This window comes from Catharus ustulatus, chromosome 5 (genome assembly GCF_009819885.2).
Source record: "Catharus ustulatus isolate bCatUst1 chromosome 5, bCatUst1.pri.v2, whole genome shotgun sequence".
In the NCBI taxonomy this organism is placed as follows: Eukaryota; Metazoa; Chordata; class Aves; order Passeriformes; family Turdidae; genus Catharus; species Catharus ustulatus.
This window is the reverse complement of record NC_046225.1, coordinates 47,245,613-47,258,815: the sequence shown is the minus strand read 5'-3', so window position 1 is coordinate 47,258,815 and position 13,203 is coordinate 47,245,613. Positions and strand designations below refer to the sequence as shown.

Genomic DNA, 13,203 nt, shown 5'->3' with positions numbered 1-13,203 from the left:
GTCTGGGCTTGTTTTTATTAGCTGCAGGTGCCAGACAACGCAGAACAATTCTACTTAGGAGCTTTATTCCTTAACGTATTAATGGGAAGCTGGTGTCAGTTAAACAGTATCACATTTTAGCAAATTATTTTGCATAAAATAGAAGTGGACCTGTGTCATGGTCCAGTTACCAGGGAAGATTTTAAATATTGGATGAGTGCAAACTTATAATTTTCTTTTCTAAATTCCTAGTATTTATTTGTCTGTATTAGATGTGTAGACCTGTCCCTTACCTCACTATCACACTGACAGCCACTCAGGTTGTGTATGGATAGAAAAACTATGAAGAATCATATACAAACCTCATGGATCTTAAGGGAAAAAAAAAGTGGATGAGGTAAACCTGGCCTGGATCTCACCCTAAATCTCCCCTCTGTGTGGTCCCTGCTTCATGGTGTAGGTATTGTGGGGTAGCTGTGCTGCTTTGGTGCTGAGAAGGTTTGTAAGTCCTGTGGAAATGTTTGTCCACTGACTGCAAACTGAGGGATCAGGAATGCCCACTGGAATTGATGAGGCTGGAAGTGGGAGGTGCGGGCACAAAAAGTTCATCTCTTTGCTTCTGCTGCTAGTTGACAGATTTCAGAGCTAGATGGTGGTTTCTGGCTGCTAAATTACAAGTCTTGAACAAACCAAAAGAGACCAAAGTCTTTTGACTGAGCCCAATATGCATCTGTGGAGATTTTCAAAAGGCTTTTTAGACACGACTGTGCAACGGCAGAAGAGCAAAATGCCATACCTGCAACTTTTAATGACTGGTATTGCTAATAATCCTCCTTAGGCAACAGTCATCCACAAACTGTCAGCACAGTGAATTCTTAGCTACAGAGGATTTATAGTTATGTGTTCAGAAATATATGTGTGTCTAAACTTTTGAGAAATATAAGAAGATGCACCTCTTCAGGTATTATGGCCTCTTCTCTTGCATCTTACACTGGTGTATCTCTCCATCTCTGGGCTACACTATCTGAGTGTTCTCCCAAGTACATTTTGTGGGTTTTTTTTCTTTCATGTATGATGCATTTTTAGAATTTTTATGATTGACCAGGTAGAAAATGCAATACTGAGGAATTTTTCTGAGAGGGTAATTGCATTAATTATAAGCACATTCTAAAAAATACCAAGAAGCAGGTTTGGTATTCCTCTTCAAAAGCAATAAGAATAAATCTGCTCAGTAGTTACAATGAGATGAGATTTTGAGATTTTGATATTTGGTCATTTGGTATTTAGTGTCAGCTTTAGAGATTAGAATGCATCAAAAGAAACTGGCCAGTGGAGAACTACTAGTGAAGCTTTTTGTTTTTTAAGATAAATTTGTTCAAAAAAGGCCAATAAATAAATAATATAAAGAAGCACCTTCTGTTCTGGAAGGGTGAGGGTTACTAGAGCTTATTACTCAGTCTTCAAATTAATTTATGTCAGTCAGAGCAAACAAACTTTCAAAGCTTTGAAACAATTTTAAAAACCCCACAATCAAAAAACAGTCACAACTGTGTGCAGTCCATAAATATAGAGGATAGTATCTGGAATAACATTTTAAATTGTACATAAAACACCTTGTTACTGCAGAGCCCTCAAGCACCCTTGATGGTAATTAAAAAGTCCACCCTTTTTCAAGCATGGACCTTTCTCCACAACAGCTCCATCCCCGAACTCCCACCTCGCACTGCACACAGGTTTACATCAAGAACTTGTCAGAAGATCAAAAGGGTAACACACCACAAGCAATATGTTAATGTGTACATGTTCTCACCATGGAACAGATGCACAGATCCTTAGTTTCCTAGGCGTTTGCTCAGCAATGCTGATAGTTCCAGTTTTCTGCCTGGGAGAATTATTTCTCTGAGAATATGACTTGGAAAAAGAAAGGAGCAATCTCAACTTAGAAAACACATTATTAAATTAGGAGGGTTTCTTCTCTTTAATAATTTCATTCTGGCATCAGAAGGCCTGCAGGAACAGAGCAGAATTAAAGGCCTCGTATGATCTCATACAGACCATTTTGCCCACTCCAGTTCCTATGCATGCTATGCAATCATGTGAGATTTCAAGCCAGACAGTTGCCCTGCTTATATAAAAGCCTGCAAGGACTTGGTGAAACCCTTGCCTTTAGACTATGCCAGTAGTTGAGGTGGAAATAAAAGTTTGCCATTCAGAACTGCCCATTATGCCAAAATGCTATACAATATGAATTTCACTGCTTTCTGCCAAAATTCAAATGGGCACAAATAACTAACTCAGTCAGGAGACTAACAAAAACTATTCTAGTTTAATAATATTATTATGATTACGAGGAGTTTCTGCATGTAATTTCTGTTTTAGTGGTTCCATACAGAAATCTGTTAATGTTTTTGGGATAATACTTGGTATAAGAGTCTAGGCCACTAGGAACTATAACAAGAAAGACTAATCTGACTTGAATTCCTTGAGAGGATATCTTTCCTTGATAACTCCTCATGTGTGTGCTGTGTTACTAATTCTATGCTATAGGAAAAAAAACACCTTTGTTTTATCTCCTATCTACTCCAATCTTCCTACATCTCTCAGCAGCAAACTACTGTCAGGGTACTGTGTAAGTACCTGACATTTCCTCTGAATAGAAGCTGCACAGTTGAATTACTCATTCATAGTATCACAAGACAAAAATGGTAGATCCCCTTTGGAGATTTTTCTGTCCTTGAAAAACAGCAAAGCAGGAAAATAACTCCACAGTCCCTTCCTTCCTCATTGAGAATGATTCCCTGAAATATTTCAGGAAAACAATATTTCCATAAATGTTCCTTGCTCAATTTTCTCCTTTTAGAGAATTTATTCTCTCTTTTGCAAAAAGTTCACGTTCAAAGTCTGCATGGCACATGTCTCTGCAGTAGCCAGGGCTGCAAGTTCCTTAGCTCACCCTGCTAGAGGACACACAGTATATGCTTCTTATTTTATTCATCTTATGCGGGATGTAATTTGGGAGTACTTCCTTGTAGCCCTTGAAAGATTGCTTCAACATGGAAAATAAATGGTGGGAAAGCATTTTTATCCATTCATCTCTTGCATGTCCCCTGCCTAAACTTCTTTGTGCAACAGCAGTGAGTGGCAGTGCTCGTGAGCATGAGTAGACATGAGTTTGTCTATTCTTCCTATGAGATCAAGCATTTAAAAGAGCTGGGTTTCCCCTGCTTTGAGAATTTGCGTCTCTAAGGCAGGGTAGTGCCAAACCCTTAACATTTAAAACTTATGATTAAACATTACAATAAGGATAGCTTTTAGAAATACAAATGCATGAGATGTAGGGTTTGGGGGCTAGAAAAGTAAAAGGTTGCCTTATGGGGCAGGTTAGTTTCTCAGTGTACACTTTTTTCATAAGCTTATTTCTTCACAACAATAAGGCTTCATAATTAGCTTTTATAAACAAACACCTAACCTAGAACACAGATTTAAAAGAGATTGAGCGTTTCAAAACTCACAGTAAATTTTCAAAAGTTGGCAACACTGTGAAGAATTTGATCATCCAAAATCAGAAATAGTGCATAAATTCCTCACTTCAGTCACCCTGAGGGGAAAAAGAAGAGAGGGTACCTGCTGTGTTGCAGCAATGTGAACCTAAGATTGTTTTGGGGTTTTTTGGGTTTTTTTTGTCCAGAGTCAGAAGTTGCTCAGAATATTTATGTTCACCTTTCAGGCAGACAAGGGACACTGGACTTGGCTTGTAATATAAATACTTGTTTTGTTTGTTTGTTTTATTTTTCTAATTTTTCAGCAACAGTTGGCCAAAAATATAAAATTTGGGCAGCCTCCACAAATGACAGTTTCTGCAAGGACAATGGGGGAAGCAAACGCCAGTACAGAAGATGATGTGTTGCTCAGCAGCCCCATGGAGATTGAGACCCAGCAGGACACAGTGATCTCAGACTGCAGTAATAAAGTAAGCACTTCAAATTGACATATCCATGGCACTAGAGCAGTACTAAAGCAGCAGAGTTCACTGAGGTGTAGCAGATGTTTCCAGTGAGGCGTAGCAGAGCTCAGTGGGCTGTTTTATGTGGGAGGATCTCTCAGCTTGTGCTTCTTGGCCTGGTGGGAAGCATGCTCTTGGCATCCTGAGCCAGGTCACACAGAATTACTGGTTTGAGTGTTTGCTCTGAGCTTCCAGCAGTGCAAGATTACTTCCAGTGTTGCTAGAACACATAAAATTTTTCTAATATAGAAAAAAAATTAAAATATGGACTTCCCAGGAAGGAAAGTTGTTCACAGCATCACATACCAAAAAGGAAAATAATTTCAAAATGTGAGGTGTGTGAAGACTAAACTTGTAAAATCCTAGGTCACAGGGTAAGTATGCATATTTCTCATGGACGAGAACCAAAGGTGAAGAAGGGGGAGAAGCAGTTTGAATGCTCCCTAAAATAAAATTTCCAGTATAATTCAAATAATTATTCAAATTATTGGTGGAGATTTTGATGCTGTGGGCATTTAGGTGTCCAGTTGGGTCTTGTTCAGACAGTGAAGAATCATGATGAGTGAGGAAAGGTCTCTGGAAATCCTCTAAGGCAAGACTGTTCAGTGTGTTGCTGTAATGGCAGAAAGGAGTAGCGTGACAACCTTCCATGCCTGGAGGAGTCTGACTTTGTGCCTGGGAACCCTTGGGGAAGGCATCCAGGAAGGCAGTATGTACACACAGCCCTTAGGATGTTGGGACACCAGGGCATGAGCCTCTGCTTGTGCTCACTAACACTAGTGCTGGCTGTGTGAAATGCAGAGGCAGCAAGGGTCCTGTGCAATTCATGCCTGTGCTCAGCCAAACACACAGAAGGGAGATTTACAGCTAGGCTGGCCCAAATTCTTCATCAATCTTTAAGAGAAAACATAACTCCTCTGTGACCACTTCTTTCATGGCTGTGGTTCAATCTGCCAGGGAGCAGGTAGGACCTGCACACCTCCCTCGGAAAGATAAAAATTAAACCAAATTAAGGTATATGTTTTTGTCTAACAAGTACTCCTTCTGGTGTGATCAAGTGAAGTGAATCAAGAGCATCCCGTGTGCCACAGAGCACAAAGTGTGCAGTGGGACTGTGGACAGGTTTTGGCGATGCTCTGTCTCCACCCTGGTGCTAGGTGAGTCCGTGCTTGAGATAAACACAGATTCTCTGCAGACAGCCTTCTTCTTGGGTCCTGCAGGACACCCTAATGCCACCTGGTCACGTCCAGCTCAAAGGATACAACAGTTGAAGCACTAAAAACCTACTAGTGCATTTTTGTGTAACATAGAGGGAGAAATTCAGTTCTTACCACCTACTTGTTAAAATACTGCATTTTCCCTTTGCATAATTCTTTTCTAAACACTGAAGGAGCAACCATTCCTATTGAGAGGCAGCTGTAGACACAAACAAACCAACAAGGATAGTGTCAGCCAGAGCACTCGGTACTTTCCTTTTGCTTCTGCACACTGATAATTACCTGTGTTACCAGAGATTTCTGGTGTGTGGCAGCTTCCCTGGTTTCTGCTTTGGTCTCATCTGCTGGCCTTGTAACTCCTTGGCATGTCTATCTACAAAGGTCTTGGGGATGTCAAAAATGGTGGCCAGAACCATAGATCTGCCGTACTTTGAACAGGTTTCCCGTGTTGCTTTTGTGACTTCTGGTTTTCCCAATTGAGTGTTTCGGACTGATGGCAAGAGTTCTGGGTTTAATTTAACCTGTAGCTGTGAAGCTGAGCTTTTAGCCTTGGTTTTAACAATCATGTGGTGTAATAGGATCCCATAGGTTATGAAGTAATACTGTGAAAGAATGATTAAAGCCAATGTTTCTGGGTGTGATGAGTGCTCCTTCAAGCCCTGTGCCTTGAAAATTCCTCACCGTGATGGCTTGGACAGGGACAGTAGCTAAAGAGTCCTAGTTCTCCAGGCTTCCATCATTCTGGGGGAACTGTTAGCTCTGTAAAAAGAGTCAAGAACATGGAGTTGAAACTCCTTGCAGCAGAGGTAATGCCTGAAGAGATTAGTATCTTTTTCTCCTTATGTGTACATAAGGAGAAAATAAAATCATTAAGACCTGATCAAAAATCCTGCTCTTTTGTTTTGGAACCTGATTATCTTGTTAAGGAAGCCTGAGTGTTTTGGCTTTTGTACTACTTCATAGACAGCAGTGCTTCAAGGAGCAGTGAAGACAAGCTCAGAGCATGTAGGAACAAGAATTGCCTATCCATCAGTCCTAAAGTAATAGGAAAGAGGAAAAAATCCTACTCTAACATACATAATTTCACAAGTCCTTTGAATCATGTTTATTAGATCCTTTTGCATTTTAATACATGTCTGTGGTAATCTTTTCTAGTCCACTGACGCTCCAGATTTATTGAGAAAAATGAATTTCCTTGGACCGGGACATGAAATGGAAGAAAAGGTAAGAAAACTTCTACACTTGGTTTGCACTGAGTTGCATTCAAATTTTAGATATTAGAAGCCTGGCAGTTTTTGTTTTCATACACTATTCGATTGATCATCCACTATTTTGTGAATGCTGTGCAGTTTTGCAGCTAGTAAATAAGCAGTAACTGAGATTGAGAAATCTTAAGAGCTGATTGCAGGAAACAGCAGAACCCAGTCTCTGCCAGTCTTGCAGCATTCCTCTATTTGATGTATTAATCACAGAGTCATAATTTTCATAAGTACTTCTACTACTTTGTTATGCCTGCATGTAATTCAATAAGCATATGCAAAATGTTCCCTCAGTTTTTAAGTAATTGGTTTCCTGATTAGCATATGTTTAACCTCAGAAGATTACAGAGCTGTCTTGAAAACAATGTGGGTAATTTCTTTCCTTACAGAAGATGTTTGTTTTTTTCATTTTTTTTTTCCTCTGTCTTCTTTTTCCATTTGTGTTATGTCAAATGCAAGTCTTGGGATGATAGCTTGATGACTTATGGAAGAGACAGATGACAGCCTCATTCTTACATGCCTAGACATACAGTTCCACTATTTATTCACAGAAGAAGTCTCACTGAATCACTTTGCTTATATTTGCACTTTCTGAACCCAAGTATTTGAAGGGCACGAGAAATAAAGAAATAAAGCAGCCATCAAAGCCAGTGTTGTCTTACTTTAGTTTTTTTGCTGTTTGGTGCTGTCTTGGACAACTCCACATGACTCTGGAGGGAAGCTTTTCTACAGGCACCGTGCCATTCTGAGATCCAATGCTGCAGTCATCTCCCATGCAGAGAGTGCAGCTCTGTAGCTGTTCTATTATGATGCTTAGATAAGTCCATCTGATTTGCTTCTGCCTAAAGTGTATAATCTAAATTATTTAAAGATGTAGACCTTATTTCACAGTAAGCAAACTTTAAAATGTACCAGTGTTTGATGTTGCTTAAAACCCTGATTGTGCCTTTTCCATCCCCAACATGTTCAGAGTGGAGCTAAACTGTGAAAAAATTTCAATAGAATGATCTAAGTATTTTTTATGTGAGAACTATAAAAATGTGTAATACTGAAAATGGGAAAATATTAGAGCTGAAACTTTCATGTCCAAGATTGTGATTTGTATAATGGAAAGCCAGGGTTTCAAATATTTTCTGCTAATAATTCCTTTGAATTCAAAGCTGCAAAGATATGTGTGTAATATATTTATTTATGTATTTCTTTATTTAATGGAACAAATAGCTTAATAATGGTTTCTTGTGTTTTTGATACAAACAGGTCACTCCATTTAAATCAGCTCGGCCAAAAAGACAGTATTCCTGTTCTGGCACAATTGAAACCATCAATTTGGATTCAGTTCCCCAGGCTCTTGCTCGTCTAGACAACAGTGCAGCTAAGCACAAACTGTCAGTGAAGCCAAAAAAGCAGAGGATGTCAAGACAGCACAAGAGATTGACAAAGGTATTAAATGACCAGCCAAACAGTGAAAGAGAGGAGAGGGATTACTTTTGAAACTGGGTACAAAATAACCATAAATGAATGTACCAGGATCTATAGACAGAGGGCTTAAGATCTGATTAACATTGTTATTTACCAGAAACCCTAGCTGGAGAGAAGATGCAAAGAAGTTTCAATATTGCTTGTTGAGACAAATACTACTTAAACCTGAAGTACTTCTGCTAGCAATTTACATTGGGAGAGCTTTCTGATTCTAGTTTTTCTAGTAAAAACTGTAGTTGTAGCTTTGTACACTTACTGCACATCTGTCTATCTTGGTTTTTATCCTGACATTTTACTAGCTCTGGTAAATGGGATGACACTATTCAACTACACAGGGCCCAGGAGAGGCCACTGCCATTTCTTCTGCACTACTGTACTTGGGTTTATCACTCTTGCAATGAAGAAATTAAATTTAAACCTCTTGTTTATACAATGGTTAACTGGAGCCAAATGATGGCTTGAGAAATGATAGCTAGACAGGACATTAGCTGAACTGTTTTCCTAAAGGGATGCACTCTTCAGGTACAGAACAGAGCAGTCTCCTGGGAAGCTCTGGCTGTGCTGCCCATACATGTTCCCACGGTTCCTACAATAGCACTGGAGTCTCAGCACAGCTAATGAGGAAGATATCCTGGCTCAGGATTTGTGAAAAGAAAGCAAATTGTGTTTGCCTGAGGACTGTTCTTTCCTGTTCATCGCAGAGCTTTTTTCTGCAGGCAACAGCTCTGTCTATGCAAGTACCAGATTTGCCAATGAAAGAACTGGCAAAACAATGCCCCTAAGCAGGTATTAATTATTTCAGGCTTAAAGGATGGAGCTCTAAGTAGTAGAAGAAGAATGGGCATACATATGAAACTTATGCTCTGTTTCTTGGGCTTCTGCAAATTTGAAATGGGAGGTCTCAATGTGTACCAAATGGTGATTCAATATTTGGCATTATACTGCTATCACTCTTGGGATGTTTTTTTTCTTTTAAAGGCTATCATCCGAATGAATAGGTGAGAGACATGGGATCTATGATGATGTAATCCATAAATTGGGAGGGGGTGTGTGGGCTTAAATAATTCTCTGTTAATTTTTTTTTTTTTTTTGCATTTGCAACTCTTTGTTCACTGTCAAGCCAACAGGCCATGTTCAGTAACTCCAAACTTGTTTCCAATTTTAGGGATCACAAAGTTTAACAATAACAGAATTTGAGCCAGAGGATCTAGAAACTCAGCTGTATGAGGACATATACCCAGGTTATAATGGACGCTTCACAGCAGACAAGCTAATCCAGGACAGAGATGAGCAGAAGCAGCTTCAGCTGGCAGAGGAAAAAAGAATTGAAGATCACTGGGGTATCCTTGAAGCTGAAAGGATAAGACAGATTGTAGAAATGGAAGAACAAAGAGAAATGGAAGAAAGAAGGTGCCAAGAACTTGAGGAGATGCGGAAAGAACAGGAAAAAAGACGCTGTGAAGAAGAGAGGGGGCAATACCTCCTTGAAGGAGAGACATCTTTGAAAATAGAAGAGCTAACATGCCATAAAGAGGAAAGAAGACTGATGAAGGCTGAAAAAAGGCAAGAGCTGGAGGAACAGATGCAGAAGGAGTTGGAGGATCAACAAAGACAAGACCTGGAGGAGCAGAAGCTCAAGGAACAGGAGGAACAACAGAGACAAGTGCTGGAGGTGCAGAAGCTCAAGGAACAGGAGGAACAACAGAGACAAAAGTTGGAGGAGCAGAAGCTCAAGGAACAGGAAGAAAAACAGAGACAAAAGTTGGAGGAGCAGAAACTCAAGGAACAGGAGGAACAGAGACAAAAGTTGGAGGAACAGAAGCTCAAGGAACAGGAGGAACAACAGAGACAAAAGTTGGAGGAGCAGAAACTCAAGGAACAGGAGGAACAACAGAGACAAAAGTTGGAGGAGCAGAAGCTCAAGGAACAAGAAGAGCAACAGAGACAAGAGCTGGAAGTGCAGAAGCTCAAGGAACAGGAGGAACAACAGAGACGAGAGCTAGAAGTGCAGAAGCTCAAGGAACAAGAAGAGCAACAGAGACGAGAGCTGAAGGTGCAGCGGCACCAGCAATGGGAGGAACAGCAGAGACTAAAGCAGGAGGAAGAGAAGCACCAGGAACAGGAACAGCAACAGAGTCAAAAGCTAGAGGAGCAGAAGCACCAGGAATGGGAAGAGCAAAGACATCAGGAACTGGAGGAGGAGAAGCATCAGGAATGGGAAGAGCAGAAGCACAAGGATCTGGAGGAGAAACAGAGACAAGAGCTGGAGGAGCAGAAGATGCTAGCACTGGAAGAATTAAGGCCCCGTAGGACTGAAAAAGACAGTCAAAAGGAAGAAGAAAGAAACTGGCTTGAGGAACCAAAAGAGTTCAAGAAACAAAACAAGGAGGAAATACAGCGACAAGAACAAGAAGAGAAAGAGCTTGAAGAAGTTGAAATAAAACTGAAGCAGGAGAAAGAGCCTGAGAGCCTCAAACAAGAGAAGAAACAGGAGAAACGACAGGATTTGAAGGAGAATGAAAAGACAGAGAAGGAACAACCCCAGCAAGTGATGGATAAGAAAAAGAAATGGGAAGAGCAGAGGAAACACAAACTCACAAAACAAATGCACATGGAAAGTTCAGACTTTATTCTACAAGATGAACTGAAGCAGCAAAAGGAGCAAAATGGTCAGGAATGGAACAAGCTGAAACAGCAGAAGGTAGCCGCAGAAGGACAAAATCTTCAGCCAAAACAAGAAAAATCCTTGGAACAGCCAGAGGAAAAAGATCAGTTGTGTTCTGCTGGAGGGGCTGATAGGCATCCAGCAGAGGAAAAGCTCCAAGAAGGATCAAGTTCCCAAAAAGTCAAACAGCCAGAAAAAGGGACTAAAACAGCAGAAGAAATGCTAGCCCAGAAACTGAAGAGAGAAGTTGAGGCTCAGGAGCAAAAACGAATAGGGGAAGAACTTCGGTGGCAAGAGGTAGATGAAAGACAAACGGCATCCAGACCCTTCACATTTCAAGTGTCTTCTGGAGATAAACAGATCATATTTCAGAAAGTAAATCTGAGTCCTGTTATGCCCATCAAAGGAGCAGGATTGTCTTCTCCATCTGTCAAAGACTGCAGGGTGCAGACTACCAGTAAGGGCTCTCATTCCCTCCCATCATCTGTGTGTGTACCCCACACAGCTATTCTGGTTACTGGAGCACAGCTGTGTGGCACAGCAGTGAATTTGAACCAGATTAAGGACACGGCTTGCAAATCATTACTCGGCTTAACAGAAGAGAGGAAAAATGTGGATATTCCCTCTCCAGAGAAGACCGAGAGAAAAAAACAGGATCCCAAACCCAGCAGCAGTAAAATGAAACACGCTCAAGAGGCATTGAACAACCAGGCTGTACTGGCTGAGTGGGCATCTATCCGCTCCAGAATCCTAAAGAATGCAGAAAACAACAAATACAATGAGAGAGACCGAGGAACTGTCTGCAGGCACAGTGATGACTGGACACCCCGAGGACGCGGCGCTCCCCATGGTAACTTGAGGAAAACCCTCTCTGCAAATGCAAAGTTCTCGATAACACCTGCATGGCAGAAATTTTCAGATGTTTCAAAAACCAGTTCAGATGCTGAGACTGTAAATGTGGCAAAAGGCAATGAAACAGTGGCTGTGGGGAGAACCACTGGCTCATCTGCTGATACAAAGGAGGATGTGGTTTCCACTTTTAAGGATAACTTAGGTGAAAAGCCTAAGGAGAAAATGGAAACCCATAGGGAAGTGACAGACAGCACTGAAGGCTGTAAATTTGCGAAAGATCTTCCCTCATTCCTTGTTCCAAGTTTTCCACATTCTGTGGGGAAGGAATTACCCCAGCCAGAACTTCCCAATGCTCTGGAAAATCAGCAGAATAACAGCACAAAAAAAGCAGATAAACCACCACCAAATGGAGAAGAAAATGTTTCTCCTTTTGGGATAAAGTTACGAAGAACAAACTACTCTTTACGTTTTCATTATGATCAACAGGCAGAACAAAAGAAAAAGAAAAGATACAGTGCAGGAGACAGTTTTGATGGTGTGCCTGACCCACTCACCTCAGCAGAAGGTGAGAAAGAATCCTCTGTTTTCACTCCACAAGAAAGTACCTCTCCTGGCACTGGGAGAGCAAACATTCCTGGTAATTTAAAAGACTCTTCAGTTACTGTGGTGGAGTTTTCACCACCTGTGGGCACATCAGTGGTCCCACCAGGCACTGGCCAGAGTGCTCCACCTGCCCATGAGAAACCAGCAGGCAAGTCACTGGTCCCACAGAAACCTGCTTTAGCTCCAAAGCCCACCAGCCAGACCCCACCATCATCTCCCCTCTCTAAAATGAACAGATCTAACCTGTCTGAAATGCTGGGGCAAAGGGTGGTTAAAGCTGAATCAGATGGTGGCTGGAGAAAAGAAGACAGAGTAAATGCAGCCCAACCCATACCATCCAATGACTGCAAAAATGAAGAGGAAGAAATCAAAGAAAAGAAGTCATTTTTCCCATCTCTAAGTATTCCATGGAGAGAAAAAAATGACAAAAAGCCTGAGCCATTGAAGAAAGGTATGTATCTTTCAAAGCAAATTTAGGTATTGGTTGCATTTCTAAAATGAGATGCTTGAGGTCCAGAGGAAGACATTTGGTCTTAAACTATAATTTTTGCCTGGCATGTTACTTGTGGAGGACTGTTACTGTGCTTAGGATTGTGTGAATGAGTGTGAATTCCCATGCCCACAATTTAATTCAGAAACCCATAAATTCAGTGTGACCAGTGCAACCTACTTAAGAAAGTTAATTTCAAGGAGGTAGCGGAAGTGCGTGTGTGTGTTTGTGTGTGTGTTTTTCCTTGGCAGAGATGTTACCTCTGCCTCTAGTGAGCCAGGTGATGGGCTCTATGGTCCATGGATAATGGTGTTATCAGAGCAGATTGTGTAATTTTTTAGATCTACATTCTGTTGATTCTCTTTTTAAAGAAATGTTAATCTAGCTTTGAAGTTACTAAGATCTAGGTCCCCTTATCCTGGGCAAATTCTTTATTTAAACAATACAGCTGGGCACGGCAGTCCATGCTTGAGGCAGTCTTCAGTGATGAAAACAATTATAGTAACCATAATGTCTCTTCAGAGGAGAGCTGAAAGCCCCTGAGTTCTGAAATGGTATTCTGTACGAGAGGGAGAATTACCCTTTCAGAGTAAGGACACTCAAAAGACAGAGGCAGGAATTCAGCATTTCATTGGGAAATCCCAATTTTTTTCATT

The 13,203-nt window shown here is 40.9% G+C and overlaps 1 protein-coding gene across 4 annotated transcripts in view; it reads left to right on the top strand.

Annotated features, from left to right (window-relative positions):
* CRACD (capping protein inhibiting regulator of actin dynamics) overlaps positions 1-13,203 on the top strand; it is a 133,320-nt gene that overhangs the window by 111,781 nt on the left and 8,336 nt on the right. For all 4 annotated transcript variants that reach the window (XM_033059661.2, XM_033059660.2, XM_033059659.2 and 1 more), the window contains 4 exons: positions 3,785-3,949; positions 6,355-6,423; positions 7,716-7,898; positions 9,103-12,508. In XM_033059661.2, the coding sequence (XP_032915552.1) occupies positions 3,785-3,949; positions 6,355-6,423; positions 7,716-7,898; positions 9,103-12,508 (3,823 nt within the window). The remainder of the gene's footprint in view (positions 1-3,784; positions 3,950-6,354; positions 6,424-7,715; positions 7,899-9,102; positions 12,509-13,203) is intronic.